Raw genomic sequence first — 17,279 nt, 5'->3', positions numbered from 1 at the left:
TAAGAGTAATTATGGCAGGAGCTTTTATGCACAACAGGAACTCAACATACTGACATTTGGAAAAATGTAAATATCGGTGTTTGCCCCATTGAAAAGAGTGAAAATAATAGATACTGAGCATACAACACTGTGACATTTAGAAAGCTGGAGTTAAAGATGTTTACCCCTTCTCTGACACATCATTCAAAAAGCAGCACCCTTCAGTTCATTAATATTTGAGGAGGACTCCTTGATGGAAGTTATTTAAATGATTAATAGATTATAGTAAATGTAATCCTTAAAATAGGTTGTCATAATTTCAAATTTACTTAAACAGGCTTATTTTGAAAATGAAAAATACATTTCAACAAAAAAATGGATTCTTGTTTCCACATAACCCCTGCCACCAGGATATGACCCTAGAGCTGCCTCACACAGATGTCCCCAGTGCTAGAAACAGAGAAAACCACTGCAGAAATCAGCCCTTGTCACCCCAAACCAGCAGGCTGTGACACTTCCATCACACCTCTGGGCAAGGCTGCTCTGTTGGCTCTGCTCCTCCTCTGGGCTCTTCAGGGTGTACCCAGATGAGAGAGCTTCATCCTTGAACCTCCTTCTCCCCTCCTCAAGCAACACTCCAGCTACCCCAGCCAACTCCATTTTGACTTGAAAAAATAAAATAAAATAAAAAATAAAAGGTTTCCTGTGTGCTTGTGAAGTTCTCCTGGAGTTTGGTTCAAGAAGACCAAGACCAGGACCAGGACCAGGATCAGGATCAGGACCAAGCCCAAGCTTTCCTCCCTAACCCAGCCTCTCTTTGCTCTCTCTTATCACATTCCAGTGTGTTCCACTTGGATCTTTACTCTCCAAGAAAACCTCACCTGGTAGGGGACACTGCAGTGACCCATGTAGCCAGCTGGGGCCATGGAGTTGGGTGCTGTTAGGGCTCAGCTGGATGGTGCCAAACCTCTCAGCAAGGTTGTCCCATGCAGCCAGGAGAACCCAGAGGAGGTGGGGAAGTGGGTGGAAAGCCCAAAAAAAGAGGAAAAAAAAAAAGACAGGAAGATATTTTCAAGTTCAAATTCTGAAAGACATTGATGATAGGCCTGGTGCCTGCATGGCTTTCATTAAAGCCTGGGATATGAAACCATTAGCACTGGTATTAACTTCTTGCACCTCTGTTAAAATATAGTCTGCTTGAGTCAGGGGTTAATTACAGTAGGAGACCACTAATTAGGCTGGGCTTCGTTTGCCTGCTATCAAAGGTGGCACAGGTCCTTTGTATCTATAGGAGCAGCAGCCTCCAAAGCCCCCAGATGATGCTTTCAACATAAGGGCCTCAGTTGCTCCCCTCCCAGACCATCTGCACGGGGAGGGAGGAGGAAGGGAAGGTTGGAGAGGAGCAAACCAAGGAGAAGAGAAGAGGAAAGTCCAGATGAAGTTGCTGTGGGTGAGTGGATTTATACCTGCTTCATTACTGACCACCCCAAATTATCCTGAGGACAGCTGTCCAACACAAAGCAAACCCAGTACTCCTGGAAGCAGCACCTCTGCATCTCTAGATTTTGGGATGCAGCAGCTCCTCTGTAGCCCAATTTAGCCACACTCAAACTGGTGTGACTGGTTTGGCATGAAAATGGCAGTCCCTGAGCCCACAGCCTGCATGGACACATCCCCATAACCTTGCCTTCCCTCATGGCAGGAGGGAGAACACACAAGAGCAACTCTCCTCCAAAACACACACCAACATTTTGATGGGGAAAAAAAAACCAAAACATAAACACAATGTTCCTTTCCATTTGGAAGCATTTTGCATTAATAGACATCTCCATTTAGCCAAATGAACTCAGCATAATGCCAATCTCTGCAGATACACTTCATACAGCAGATTTTGACTTGGACTTATATTTCCTCATTAACATTTAAACCTGCCTTATTTTCCACCCGGAACCTGACTGTGTTTTTATTTAAATTCCCCATTAGCAAAGGCTTTTGCTTCATGTCTAGACTGCACACATCCTTTAAAGGGCTCTGACTAAATTAATCAAGCCCTGGCCTTGGAAGGTCCTCCAAGGGTATCCAATATCTAAGGTAACTCAGGAGACCTCCCCCCCTCCATGAGCCACCCACATTCTGCATGGGGACCCCAAGACTTTATCCTTATCAATTCAGATCTCAAAACACGTACCTGATATTTAACTTGTTTTTATTTCAAGGTTTTAGTGACTCATCTTCCATGGTTTTATGGGCTCATTTTAAAAAAAAAATCACATTCATCACTGACTATCTATATATTATCTGCATTTTTTATCCCACCTCCAGCCTCAGGTAGGACAACCAGCTCATTCTGGAGGTCAATCTGTCTTTCCAAGCCAATCCAGCTTTTCCAGCAAACACAAACCTCACTTGATCTATTAGGAAGCTGCTTCACAGGTCACCTTGGGCAAAATTTCCAAAAGACCCAGAGACAGGAGAGAACCAGAAGACTCAAGGGAAAGCCACCTGCTGGATCTGGAGCCACTCTCCAGGGAGGTCAGAGAGATGACCCCACTGTGAGCTGCAGACATGGGGCTGGTGTTCATGAAGCCATCAGCCACAGCAGCATTGTCTAACCAGGTTTCTTTGTGAAACACAGGGTGCCTTTGCTTTTGGGAAGGTCATCAAGGAGTTACAATGCAAAGCCATAGCCAGGTGTTAGCCTTGAACAAGGGGGTTTTGTCCCAAATATGCCACAGTCTCAATTCATCTCTTCCTTGCATAACGTGCCCCTTCATCACTTGTCAAGGGACATTGTGTGAAGGACACAGATTCATCATTAATGGGTCAGAGTCAAGCAGGTTTGCTCTGCAGCTGATGACCTTACAACATGCCATGTCCCTTTGCCCCACTATTCCTTGTAGAGGGGACATGCCCCACCTCACCTGCCCCACGTCCCCACCAAAGGTTATTTTTTATCTCATTTGTCATTTTGTATTAAAACCTGGGAAAAACATGGCTAATGCACACAGCTGCAACAAGCAGGCTGGGACATTCACTGGTGGTTCATTTTTTACTTCTGTTTTGCTAGCTTGGTCCCATCTGTCATTGATGTGAACCCTAGAGAAGATGTGGGACAAATCCACCTTCTGGACCACCACTGACACAGTCACACAACAAAACCAATCCAGAACCCCACACAACCACAGTGAGCAAAAGCAAATAGTGACAATAACTTATGAGATTCAAGGTTGATATTTAAATCCCACAAAGGACCACATTTATAAGTTGATAGCCCACCCATCACATCACCTCTTCCAGAAGGAAGCCTAAGTCTCCATGGAAAGAGCCTAAATGACAGAGAAGCTCCCAGTTAGCAGTGAAAAATCACTGCCCTGATTTCACCTCCCAGCAAGCTGGTGAGATGGAGGACATGAACCCCTCATCCCTGAGAGTCCTCACACACAAGCAGTGTAGGTGGACACCCACACCCCAGCTATCACTCAGGAAGGGTGAGAAACTGGAGGATTTGGCAGAGGAGATCCTAATCTCTTAAAAAAGCTCTTGTGCATCATGGAAATGATGGAGCAGTAAGTACTATTTCTGCCCTGGACCATTTGTGGGAGGTGTGTGGGTAAATATGGGTCACTCAACACTAAGGTTGCAGATAAGGGTGATCCAGTTTGATGGACTCATTTCAAAGAGTCAAAACCCACCCTCAAAGTTTCATGAAGTGCTGAAGAGATGCTGGGATCAGAGGGAAAGTCCTCTTGAAGCCCACCAGGCTGGGGAGGAACACAAGGTTAGTTTTAATAATGAGAAGAGGTTACCAAGAAGACCCACTGAGATCTCTGTCAGGACCTTGGCTGTTCAGAAACACTCTGGAAGAAGAGGTGAGTGCCAAAGTTGGTCACTAACCCTAAATTTAGTCTCCACAAAACTGAAGCTGTGAAGTGCTGAAGGAAACAGGGTGAAGAAGTGGGCAGGTGATATTCAGCTTTGGTGAAAGCAAGCAGGTCCCCAGTACTGCCAGTATTGGAGTCAGACATGGCACCAGGGAGGAGGCAGAGCTCAGAAAACTGGGAGGAGGGTACCAGGAAGATGGGGAGTCACAACAGCTCTGGGGAGAGGAGAAACCAACTGCTTTAGGGTCCTTCAGCAAGGAAACAAATACCTGAGCAGAGATAAAAGCCAGGAAGGTCACCAAGGGAGTGGAGCAGAGGGCAGGGCAACAATTCTTTGCTATTTCTCACTTTGAAAGAATCAGGAGTGTAAAAACTAACACAAGGTTCTGTTCTATCCACCATCTAAAGTATCCATTCATATGAAGTATGAATGTACCAAGAAAGGAATGAAACTTAGGGAAGACCAGTGGAAAAATCTCAGCTGGAGAAACCCCTAGAAGCAGGGAAAGGACCCCCCCAATAGTGCTGCAGAAGGAAGATTTGGGAGGGAAAAAAGTTGACTGTGCATCTTGAATTTATCACTCTTGAAAGAAGAGCTTGTCAAGAAGGCCAGAGAGAGACCAGCCAGGGCCCAATGATCAATGGGAGGACTTTTGGGTCCAGTCAAGCTTGTTTCAGATTTACAGGAATTGAATAGAGGCATAAATCTGTCCCTGGCTGACAAAAATGAAGGTAATTAAATCTACAGGTGTGTATAATTGTCATATTGATGATCTGTATAAATCAGGAGAGCAAGCAGAGACACAAAGCACTACACAATGAGGATGGAGCCTCCCTGCCAAGAGCTGATTGTCCACCTGCCTGGCCAGGGGACAGGGCCAGTGAGGACAGGGCAGAGCCCTGGGGAAACTCATCTCACCAGTATGGACCATTATGTATCATTACACCTCTCTCCTCCACCAAAACCCTTCCTGTCTGCCTCTCACAGGCAGAAGAAGCAGCAATCCCCTCATGATGCTTTCAATGGATGCAATGCCCACTGTCTCATCCTGCCTTCTGCCACATTTCCTGGGACTTCAGGAGGATGGGGATGGGAGCCCAAGCATTAGAACATCTCACCAGAAACACTGCTGGGGGCTCTTGGCAGCTGCTTTGAAGTTCCAAGCCCAGGTACAAGTAGGGCACCAACTTGCTCTTCTAGCAACACTTTTTATATTTTTGCTTTTTTAAGAATTATTTTTTAACCTTTGTTATTTTGGGAACTTTGAAGCCTAAAGGTGCCTTTGTAGGAAAGAACAGAAAGCCCAGAGCAGGGGTGTGAGACAGGGGAAAAAAAAAAGGGGGTGGGAAGCAATGGTGCTTCACAGCTGAGGTCTACAGCAGCTCCTTCCCTGTTCCTCCCACATCCACAACAAACCCACTCAGGGACACATCCAGGACTCTTTTAGCAGCAAGTACATGAAATCTGGGTGCAAAGCAACCACAGTGCCTTCCATTTCTCTAACACCATCATGCAGGGAAACATCCAAGCCCTTTGCAGACCTTTATCCCTTCTCCCACCACTCCAGGGAACACCCCTCAGTCCCCAAAGTGGGTGCAGAGAATTCTGCCCTGACACTGTGGCTCAGCCCCACTCCTGATGTGCTGATGCCAAGGGGACACATTCCCAGGAAGGATGGGGACAGGAGAGGTTTTCTCAACCCCTTTGCCAGCCAGACCTCCTCACACATGCCTACAGGTTGGCTCCACTTCCCAGGCCAAGTGCTACATACGTGAGGCAATTGGATAATTAAAAATTAAACAAGAGCTTCTGCATTGCAGTCCAAAATTATGTAAGGTGTCAGCACCCATCAGCTTCAATGAGCCAGCATGGTGGTAAAGCTCTGCCTGCAGACACCTGATGGGCTTTTCAGGCAGGGCTCGTGCCTGAAAGGGAGACCCAGTGTCAGAACCACAGGCAGAAAGTTCCCTCGTGCTTGCATGGAAAAGAAAAAAAATAAAATAAAGGAGGAAAATGTAGTTATTTGCTTGCATGTTAGGAAATAAGCAGTGCTTTGGTAAGCAAACACCATTAAATCAAGGTGAGAAGTGAGCTATAAGTTTTCCATACCTTAAGAATGAAGGGTCCTCCCAAGCATCTCCCCTTGTCCACCAGAGCCAACCAGCTCTGAATCCTTCATTCCCACCAAAGGTCCCCATAAACCCTCCACACAGGGAGCCAAGAAGGGGAGGTTTAGCCTTAAGCCACCTCCCTTAAGAAAACAACAGGTTTCTTCCTCTGTGACAAAGCAGCCCCATTACAGGAGGACATTTGGGAGCACTGAACCCCACCAGGACCCCCCCAGGACCCACCAGCCCAGGCAGCAGATTCCCAGCACTGCCCTCTCACTCTTCCTCCCTTTAGGATCCTCAAATTAATTGCCTTGGCTCCTGGAGCTTTCAGCTGGGATAAAAGAAAAAGGAGAGGGCTGCCAAGATCTCTCTAAGGTCTCCAGTTCCTCTGAGCTACAAGGGCTGCTTTAAATTTTGGGTTTCTTTCTTTCTAGTTGTTGGGGGCTTTTTGTTTGCTTTGTGGGTTTGGGGTTGGCTTTTTTTGTTTGTTTGTTTTGGGGTTTTTTTGTTTTTTAAATTGAAGGTTTCCATGGTAACTGTCTCCCATCACACAAGAGCCTGTCCCTGGGATATTTCAGGGTTGCTAATATCTGCTTTCCCAGGCAGTCACCATCGTGACAGTGACATTGGAGCTGGGATTTTTGGGAAGGGAGGAAGTGCAGGAGAGAGGAACAGGAGGTGCTGCTCCCAAAAAACAAAGCCAAGATCCTGCCTCTGCCAGATTTCCCCTACCCAGCAAGCAGACCTCCATCCCAAAGGCTTCCTGTAGCCACCCCACATGTCAGGAGCCGAAGGGGGGATTTTGGATGCTGAGATGGGTGGAATGCAAAGGAGTTATTCCCTCCTATTTCCTGCCACCCTGTGTAAAAACAGGGAAAGCCAACAACTCCTCCCTCTTTTTCTTTCCACTCACTGCTGGCTGTGCTGCTCTTCCCCTGCCTCTCTTTACCACCAGCTCACCACATGCTTGTCAGAGCCAGTAGTTGTGCTGTGTGTATATATACATATATATTTGTATTATTTTTTACTTTATCCCTTATGTTAATACCTTTTCCCTGTGTTAACAAATCTGTATCAAATTGTTTCCAGGATCCAACTCAAAGTCTCAGGTCTTTATTCCCCTTTTAGCTTCCTTTTGTGGAGGGTGAGGGGAGGGAATGCTCTCCTTAGCTTTGTAGTCTGCCCAAACTGCTAAAGCTGTGCCAGAATAATTGGCATCCAACACGGGGCTCGATGTTAAATTTTTCTATTAATTGAAAATATTGGAAAGTTGGAAATTGAAAAAAGAAAAATGGGTTTCAAAATGACATGGGTGAAAGACTTGTTATACACTGCCTTTTTGGGTTTACTCATCCGTGCAGGCTGCTGCCTAGGGTCCCATCTCCCAACTTTTCTATGCTGTTCAAAAAGTGATTTCTGTGGGAATGAATGTGGTTGGGAATTTGGGGAGTTTGGGGGCTCTCTGATGAATCTGTTCACTGTGCAAAGTGATTCTGCTCCTTTCTGTGACTTGCCAGAGTTTGGATGGTTGGTGTTACCTGTTTTGGTTTATCCCTAATAAACTTCCAGGGGTGGTTCAATGTTTCCAGCAGGAAAACTGCCCCGGCTTCCACCAGTCCCTCCGCTGCTGCCAGGGTCAACTCCCCCACTGGTTCTGATCCAGACCTTGTCACCCTTGTCACAACACATAGAAAGTATCTAAAGAAGTCTGGTGAGGGGTGATGGTGATGATTCAGAGAGAAGAGAAAACCCTGATCAGTGAGAGAGGCAGGAAAGACACAGGACTGTGATTTGGAACCTGAGATAATTGTCCCATCTGTGTCCCTGAAAGAGACAGGAAATTTTAAAAAGGATTATGGTGGAGATGAAGGTGAATTACTGACTGCTTGGGTGCTGGGACAGGGGAGCAGATAGGGGAGAGCTGGAGGGCAGAGAGGAGGCAGCTGGGATCATCAGCCAGAAGTGGGGGCACTGATAAGGTAACAGGGAGGAAAGTGGTACCTGTGGGCTTTGAGGGAGCTGGAAGTTCAGGAGGTCATTTCCTGATGGGGAAACACCTGAAGATCCTGAGGAGGTGGCCTCTGGTTAAAAAGCTCACACAGAGTGCCCCTGCTGTGTACTCCCACCTTTTGGGGGGAAAGGGTCTTTGGGGGGAGATGATGAAACCACTGACTGTCAGTGACTTTGTTAGCCAGCTAATACAGTCCAAAGCCAGTGTCTCTAACCCCTTGTCTCAGCTGTGGAAAAAATGGCTGAGGAGTTCAAAACCACAGCTGAGAGGTTAAAAACCTCTTTTGAAAGGTAGCCATCCTGAGCACCCATCCCAAGCTTCCATCCATCCATCCCGAGCATCCCTTAGCTCAGGGCAGCAAAGCAGGATCAGAGAAAAACCAAGGCAAGGTGCAGGAGTTGGGGTGCTCCCCTCTGGGCTCTTCTGCAATATTAAGCTGTAGAGCAGCAGCTAGGACCTGGCAATCAAAAATCTTCCCTTATCTGGACAAATCCTCAAACCTCCCCATGCTGTGGCTTGGGGTGAGCCACGGGCCAGAGCCAGGCTGGCTGCAGAGAAGCCAGAGGCTGGAAATCTGCAAAAGGGGACAACCAGACTTAAATGACAGAGCCATCATCATCCTGATGCTGCCCTAATCCTGGCAGGCAAAAATGCCTTCATTTGAAAGGCCAGCAAGGCTCAAAAGGAGGTGATTTCAGAGCCTCCATGTAACTGGCTAAGAAACCATTAGAAAAATAAAAATAAAAAAAAATAAAATAAAATAAAATAAAGTAAAATAAAATAAAATAAAATAAAATGTGGGAAATGGGATGTGGCTCAGGACCAGATGCCATTGGTGTGGGAAGATCAGGGCAGAGATGACAGAGTGGCATCAGGGAGATGTGTAGCTACCTCAGGGTGCTCTCCACTACTGGGGCTATGGCCAGTTTGGGAGATAAAGCACATCTGCAAAGCTTTGGGAGTTTTTGAGGGGTGTCCACATGAGCAGCACAGCCCCCAAAGCTGAGACAGGTCTGAGGGTGGGAACAGGGGTGAGCCTGAGCATCCCTGCCAGGATGAGGTCTGAGTATTTACAGCTGGGAGTGATTAAAGGGAGCCAGAAGCATTGCCCTGCACCCCCAAAACAGGGACACAGGCACCCCCACAGCCTCCCTACCTGTACATCAGTCCTCTGCCCATCCTGCTGGGTGCTGCCAGAGCTTGGTACCCCCATCAAAATGCCAAGGGCCCCACAGCCCACTCCCCCCACTGCTTTCTGGGTCAGTGAGATCCTCTCTCCCATCCCCACTGCTGCTGGAGCTGGCTGGATGTGCTGTTGCCATAGCAACGGGTTCCCAGAGATGAAATCCCGATTTATTCTTTTCTTTTTTTTTTTTTCTTTTTTTTTTTTTCTCAGTTGAGAAAAAAATATCCAACAGACCCTGTACATCCCCCCCTGCCACCAAAACCTGGGCTCCCAGTAAGAGAGCAGGGAGGCAATTGGCATGGCATGAAGAGAAGGCGATGGAAATAAGCACCCTGAGATCCAACCACCCTCAATTTGTCTACAGGGACCCCTGTGTGCTCCCCCCAGGACTGCTGCCCACTGCCCTGCAGCTTTTCCTACTCTTTTTGTTGGGCTTTTTGTAGCTGAGACTGGCGCTTGGCTCTATTGCTAAGCCATGAAAGCACGTGGCCAGGTGTGGGTGTGCACTTGGTGGCTCTCAGGAAGTCACCTTCCCCACTCTGTCCCCATTCTTCAGCTGAAAAAGGGATGTGGAGAGGTCAAGGTTTACATTGCATCACCAAAAGAAAGGTCAGGACCAGGGTCCCACCAGCAGTTTGCACTCAAACCCTATCAGATAAGCATGTCCTGTCCCACCAGGTGCAGGTCCAGGGCAGGCTGCATCCCCTCAGCAGGTCCCTCTCTGCTCTGCTGGAAGCTCTGCAGATGGTAGCACCCTTGGGTGCTCTGTTGCCAGCACCCAAGAGGACAACCCCAGCATGAGAAGCAAGTACCAAAGCACCTGAGGAGAGAGGAGGTGCAGCAGCACTGACCTCTCAGGGATGGGTTTGATGGAGAAAGGAGGAGGAAGGTGATGGAGAAAGAAGGAGGAAGGTGATGGAGAAAGAAGGAGGAAGGTGATGGAGAGAGGAGGAAGGTGATGGGGAAGGAAGCATCTGGATGCTACAGACAAGAGACCACCACTAGCACCAACCACTCCAGGAGCACTTAGGAAGAAGGTGGCAGCCCAGGATTTCCAGGAGATGGAAACACCAAAACATCCATCTCAAATCCACCCTATGGAGCTGAGGATGAGAGTTAGGACCCCAGCCAGACCCTCAGCAGCTGGCAGCAGAAGGGAAGGGAGTGCATCCCACTGCCAGGGTGGGTTTGGCCAAGGGGTTTTTCAGGGTTCCTTCCCCACTGCAGGTCCCAGCATGGGGAGGTTGGGACTCCTCCCAGCAAACCCCTTGGCTGCCCTCCAAGCATCCCAGTGGGGAGATGCTGGCAGGCCCCCCCTTGGCCACGCAAGCAGGAGCATAGCTCACACTGCCAGGTTTCAGTGCACACGACAGTGTCCAGGATCAAAGCCAAGTTCAATTAATGGCTCACAATCTTATTAGAGAAATTATTTCAGGATCTTGAATGAAAGTCCAATACATCCACTCCATTCCATTAGCCAGGCTCATTTAGTAATTCAGTCAATCTAAGCAAGGCAATTGAGCTCCTATGGTATAATTTAACTTGGTTATTCTCTAGGTACTCAAGAATTTCTTAATATTCGCTCCATTATTTTGCCATTACCCCCTTTTCCAAGTGCAAGATCTGAACCAGAGCAGAACCATGCTGTGGGGCTGGCAGTGGGACCAGCCCCAGGGGAGCCAGCTTCATGGGACGGAGATGTGTGACAAAGAGCTCCAGTGGTGATGGGAATGAAGTTGAGCCAGGGACCAGCACCCCAAGACACCAAGACCCCCTTAGACCCTCTTTCCTACCTCTTTCCTTCTGCTGGGACCAGAGACACCCTGCATGCCACCAGCTTTGGGACCCAGCACAGGCATCCCCATCCATGCAAGAGAAGCAGGATCAAGCAACACCCCCCCCAAAGCCAAAACCCCATGGGATGCTCTTCCACCAGCTTCATGGGATGGAGATGTGTGACAAAGAGCTCTAGTGGTGACGGGAATGAAGTTGAGCCAGGGACCAGCACCCCAAGACACCAAGACCCCCTTAAGCCCCCTTTCCTACTGTGGACTGCTGGGACCAGAGTCACCCTGCATGCCACCAGCTTTGGGACCCACCACAGGCATCCCCATCCATGCAAGAGAAGCAGGATCAAGCAACCCCCCCCCCAAAGCCAAAACCCCATGGGATGCTCTTCCAGCTGGCCATGAATTTATGTTTTATGTTTAAAGACACATGCAGCCCCACAGCTCCTTGACTCCTGCTTCTCTCCTCTGGAGCCACTTAGGAGCTAGGGATGGAAGGCAAATGAGGGGGGGGGACACATCACTCCCTGTCATCTGTGGTGGCAGGAGAGGCATGGGATGAGGATGAGAGCTGAGGGGTGTCACATCTGGCTGCCAGGAAGGAGAAGCAGGGCGAGCAGACAGCCCATGACTCCCCCATTCCCAGAGCCATCCCTCTCACATCCCTGCCACCTCCCTGGGTCTGTAACCCAGGGGAGTCATCCACCAGCACAGCCAAGATCCTAGCAGAGATTTAACAACAACAACAAATAAAATAAGGTTAAAAACTTCAGGGAAATATTCAAGAGCAGTTAAATATGTCCAGCTCAGAGGCACCTTTGAAAAATGTCACACCTCTAAAAAATTAGAATTGATTTTTTATTTAAAAAGGAATCTATTTAATTTAAAAGTAAGATAATTTGAAATCATGACAGCTTGTGTTAAGGTCCAAGTGTATGATAATCTATTAAAGCAACTGAAGTTAAGGACCTTCTCCCATTCCCTGCTGCCAAGGCTTCCATGAGGGCAATGGAAAGGGGGGGAAAGTGGGGGGTGAGGGGCTGAGCTGGCCCTGTTTCAGGGCACAGCAGCTGGGCTGGAAACCAGGGAGGCAGAAAAAGCTCCTTCACACTCAGGGGAAGTAAAAAAAAGCAAACAAAAAAACCAAACAGAAAAACAGGACAAAAGAAACCATCCAGGATTTCAAGATCTTGAATTATGCAGCACAGGTTCAAGCCACTGGCTCTGCTTTCTCACCCCTCAAGACCAGTTTCTACCCAAACCCACATTTCAAGACTTTGCTTTTCAAATTTCTGGTGTTTCACTTGGGCAAAGGAGTCAAAGACACCATCTTTGGCAGTTTTTAATTGCACTTCAACCCTCTGCTGAGCCCTGGGGAAGCCAGGATGCTAATAAATACCCTGCTCACCGGGTTCTAACCCAGGAGGGATGGGGTCTGATAAAAAAATTAGCAGCTAGCAGGAGTGTGAAGCCCATTAATGACATCTGAAACACGTCTGGATGCTGCAGAGCCAGGCACCAAGGAAGAAGAGGAGAGTGAAGGTTAGCAGACAGGGAATATTGAGCTGCTAATTAGCATTTCTTAATGGCCACGGAGCAGTGAGACTCAGCCTCACCTTAGGAATAAACACAGCGGGTGCAAAAACCACAGAAGAGGTGGAAGGCAACACCAGGCCATATGGAGCTTTCCTTGATTTAAAGCAGGATGCAACTGGGTGGTTTTAAATGTAAAGCCATCCCTGCTCTCACTTCCTGACAATTCCTGAGGTGGGAAAAAACCTGCAGCCAAAGTGGGATTCTGGTGTCAGAGTCTCTCTGAGGTCATGGCTATAAAACCCGTGTGGGTTTTTTGGGGACAGGAGCATGAAAAGTGAGGCACGTGGGGACTGCACACACTGAGCAGCTCCTGAGCAAATGTGGGCAGTGGGGCAGCACGAGTGCAATTATAACACACTCTGTTCATTAGCAAAGGGTGCTAGGAAGCATCCGACAGCCCTGCATCCTAGCTCTCCACACCATAAAGCAGGGGTAATCATCCCATGAACGATCCCTCTGCTCTCAGAGGAACGTGTGAGAAATCAGAGTCTTGGTTTGGGGAAGGCTGAGCACTGAACAAACCCACCAGGATGGCCACGGAGGGGGGTGGGACCCCAAAATGTTCCCTGGAAAGCAGACAGGAAACAGGGATGACATCTCCTCTCAGGTGGAGATGAAACTAAACCAGGGGTCCATCCAAGTGCCACACCACTGAGCAGCAGCAAGAGGATGCCCACAACCTCCACACTCCTCCTGAAGTTGATGATGTTAACAAAGCATCTCCTCAGTGGCTGGGAGTGACAGTCAGCTTGGGGACACACAGTTTGGGGACACACAGTTCCACACATACCCCTGCAACCTTAGTTTTTTGGCAAGGGACACACATGGCTCTCCAAAAACCTCAGCTGGGGGAGAAACCTTCACCTATGTACCCATTGGTAATGACACCCACCAGAGAGCTGTGAGCTACTCAAACCTGTCCCCTGGGACTTGGGACACCTTGGGACACCATCCCTGCAGTCCCAGCCTGCTGCAGCCACCTCCCTGTGTGCTCTGATTCTCTTCCTGGGGAAACTGAGGCACGGTATAACCTTAAGAGAGTTGTTCTAAGAGTCCATGTGCCAGCAGCAGCCATGCAATGCCCTCTGCCCTTCATGGAGCTCCAAACCCAGGCCCTCCCTGACCCAGGGGTTCTACCTAAGCCCCTGGGAACCAGCAGACCAGGCCCCCTCCCCTCGAGGACCCCTTCCTTGTACAGGCCTTGGATCTAAAAACCACTAAGAGGAGCAAAAGCACCCACCCAGCTCCTTTCCCTGTAGAGATCCCCCAAACCAGACCTGGCTAAGAACCACAGCTGTGGCTGTGGGGGTAACCCACCACTCCAGCACCTTTCTGTCCCTCCATACCCAGCAAGTTTGGGCACAAGTCATGGATCTGGGGTTTGCTAGGGATGGTGCAACCAGCTCTGCATGATGCCTGATTCCTGGAAGGATGCTCAAAAACACCCTCCAGGGCTCATGGAGATACAAACAGCCACCCACACCAGCTCTACACAACAACCCAAGGTAAGAGCATTCCCAAGAAGTGAGATGCCTTGAGCTAGGGGGTCTCCAGCTCCAGAGGATGCAACCTCTAAGTTACCAAATTTGGGTCTTGCAAGAACTTTGTGCACTTCAGGGCTTCTGCCATGCAAAAACAGGGCCAGGCTAAGAGTATTTAAAATACTAAAACTATAAAAATTAATAAAAATAACAACACCCACACATGGCAAAGCAGCAACAGCAATAATTCTGTATAATACCGACGCAGGGCAAAGTGGCTCTGCCACCTTCCAAGCAAGTCCTTCTCCCAGGAGGGAGAGAGGGAGATGGAATGTGCCATTTCCCAGGAGTCACCAAGCTCAAACCCTGACAAGGAGGGGGGCTGTGAGCTGCCCCTTCCAGCCAGCCCTATTCCCAGCATCCTGGCCTTGGTGACAGTAAACAGGAAAGAAAATCAAACCCCAGAGGACTTCTGCCCCAGCAGCACCCACATCCCCAGCTAGATGGGAGGGGGGGCTGGCAGCACCCCAGCCCCCATGGTGCAGCAGGGTCTGGCTCGCCCAGCAGCAGGTCCAAGGGGAAGGAGAGGACAAGTGCCCACCCTGGGTGGCCTTTGGGGTGTCAAGGTGACGTGGGGCTGGCAGCCATGCCTGTACATCCCTCAGCATCAGCTGCACCGTCGCCCTGTTGCCACAGCAACGCTCTCCGGCCTCTGCTGCAGCATCCAGAGCTCAGCATCCCGCAGCACAGAGCTCAGACAGGAGAGGATCAGCACAGCTGACTGCCCCAATCCCAAACAGCCCCCCCCAGCCTGGAGCAAACAACCTGTGGGTGTCCCTACAGAACCCCCAGCATGGCATCCACGGCCCCCACCCTTGTCATGGCAGAAAGGGGGATGCCCATGTAGCCCCCAAGCCCCACAGCACCCAGAACCAGGGGCTTTTTTTTGCAGCACAGATGCGTGCAAGGGAGGTGAGGAAAAGATGGGGGAAAAAAACAAGATATGGGTGCCACCATGCACTGGTGGCACAGAGGGGCAATGCCAGGCAAAGGGACAAGCCAGTGCCTCATTTTTGGGACAACAGAGAAGGGTGGCATTTTAAAAACTTCATGGTGCTACTGAAGTAGTGATGGAGGGACAAGGCTTGCAAAAGGTGGGCACAGCTCCTATGGGCTTCTAGGGTGATAAGAAATCAGTATTCTGCACAAATATTGCTGATCATTAATAATTTTGATTAATTATTCCAGGTGATGTGGAGGGAAACAGGTCCCTACACATAAGTGGCACAGGTCTTACTCTTATCCCAGCATGATCAAAGAAGCAAACTGCTGGCTTTTGCAGTGGATGAAAACTGAAGAAATCCATCAGGTTGGGGCAGATGTGTCTCACTCAGTGAGTGAATCTGGTGGGAACAACCTCCACCATGTGAGCAGGCCAAAACCTAGAACCTGAGGGCAGGAGCAGTGGGTAGGATGGGAAATGCTGGGCTCTGAAGTCTTTTTCCATCAGGCTGCAGGAAAGGTGAAGATGTTTGGGGGGCAGGCAAAGCAGAAACCCACACCTCCAGGCAGCCACTCTGGAAGCAGACCGTGGGCCTCCCACCAGTGACCATGTACCGAGCTGGATGACAACCCCAGGTATGCAACGAGCACCCCAGGCCTGCAGCATCTCCACAGCATCCAGCTGCAGCCGGTACCGAGATAATACACGGCGGGGGGGGACGGACCAGCACCGGGGCCCAGAGCATGCGAGGGGTGAGCCGGATGTGCAGGGATGCTGCCCGGGGTGACCCAGCACCGGGACCATACGCTGGAGGGGGGTGAACCGGTCCCGGGATGCCGCAGGAGATGCCCCGGTGCCGAGATTCTGAAGGGATACCCCGGTACCGGGATGCTGCAGGGGATGCCCCAGTACCGGGATGCTGAAGGGGGGTGAACCGGTGCCGGGATGCTGCAGGGGATGCCCCGGTACCGGGATGCTGCAGGGCAGCCTCACGCCGGTGCCGCAGGGAGGAGCCCCGCGGCCGGGGATGCTCGGGACCGGCTGATAAGGAGGGGAGGGGGGGACCCGCCGCGCCCCGCCGCTGCCCGCGGGCCCATCCGCAGCCTCACCCAGCACGAAGTAAGGCAGCTCCGTATTCTCCAGGTCATCCACCACCACCATCTCTCCGGGGAAATCGTTGCGGACGGAGAAGAGCAGCTTGGGCTCGGCGGCCGAGGGGCCGTGCATGATGCTGAGGTCGTTCTCCCGCAGGAAGGGCAGCGCCGACACCGTGATGCTCTTCAGCTTGCACTCCAGCTCCTTGGCCGCCGACTCCGCCGCCGCCTCGGCGGGGCCGCTCCCCGCTGCCAGGCAGCAGCCGGCGAGCAGGGCGCACAGCCCGGCCAAGGCCATCTTGGAGCCCCCGCTCCCCGCTCCCAGCGCCGGGCGGGCGGGCGGGCAGGAGGGGGGTGGCGGCGGCGAGGGGTGGGGACGGGGCCCGGCACCTCCCCGTGAGGAGCCGGCAGGGAACGCTCGCCTGGGTTCGACGCCGTTCGCTCGGCCCACTCGGCTCCGCTCGGCGAGGTTCGGCATTGCTCGGCTCCATTCGGCTCCACTCGGATCGGATCGGTTTTTACGGCCCCGCATCCCCGTTCCCCCCAAGCTTTTCGCTTTTCCCATTTTTTCACGCATCCAGGGAAAAACGGGAGGGCTGCCGGAGCAGGAAAGGTGCTGGTGCTGATGCTGCCTGGCCCGGCTCGGCTGCCTTTGCCTCCTTCTCTACAAAACTTACAAGTACCCCCTCGGGAGAAATCAGGGACCTTTGAAGTGCAAGATCTCAAAAATCTCAGCAGAAGTCACAGACCTTCAAAACCCCAGACTTCCAAAACCCCCAGAGTCACGGACTTCCGAAATCCTAACAGAACTCGTGCACCTCCAAAGCCCCAGAACCTCCAAAACCCCAGATCTCAAAAATCTCATAAGTCATGAACCTGCAAAACCTCAGACCCAAAACTGCTGGTTCTTTTGGCACCAGGTTCTGCAGCCAAAATTCTCTGTTCTCTCCCAGTATGGCCACATCCCAGGAGGAACACACGGCCACACCTGTTTGATTTTCCACCAGGAGGAAAGCCGAGGGGTGCAGAGGTATCCCCAGATTCCTCAAGTGCCACCTGTGAAGTCCCCAAGCATGGGCTTCATGTGGGGACACCAAAGATACCAAGCAGAGGAGCTGCAATCTTTCTCCATCCCTGTCTCTGCTTTAT

At 50.5% G+C, this 17,279-nt stretch overlaps 1 protein-coding gene across 1 annotated transcript in view; it reads right to left on the bottom strand.

Moving 5' to 3' along the window:
* Positions 1–16,428, bottom strand: part of ASTN1 (astrotactin 1) — a 40,133-nt gene extending 23,705 nt beyond the window's left edge. The window contains exon 1 of the mRNA XM_030455150.1: positions 16,146–16,428. Coding sequence (XP_030311010.1) covers positions 16,146–16,428 — 283 coding nt within the window. The remainder of the gene's footprint in view (positions 1–16,145) is intronic.
* Positions 16,429–17,279: the final 851 nt, after the last annotated feature.

This window comes from Calypte anna, chromosome 8 (assembly GCF_003957555.1).
Source record: "Calypte anna isolate BGI_N300 chromosome 8, bCalAnn1_v1.p, whole genome shotgun sequence".
Taxonomy (NCBI): Eukaryota; Metazoa; Chordata; class Aves; order Apodiformes; family Trochilidae; genus Calypte; species Calypte anna.
Note: the sequence above shows the minus strand (reverse complement) of the source record. Positions and strands in the feature narration are given on the sequence as shown.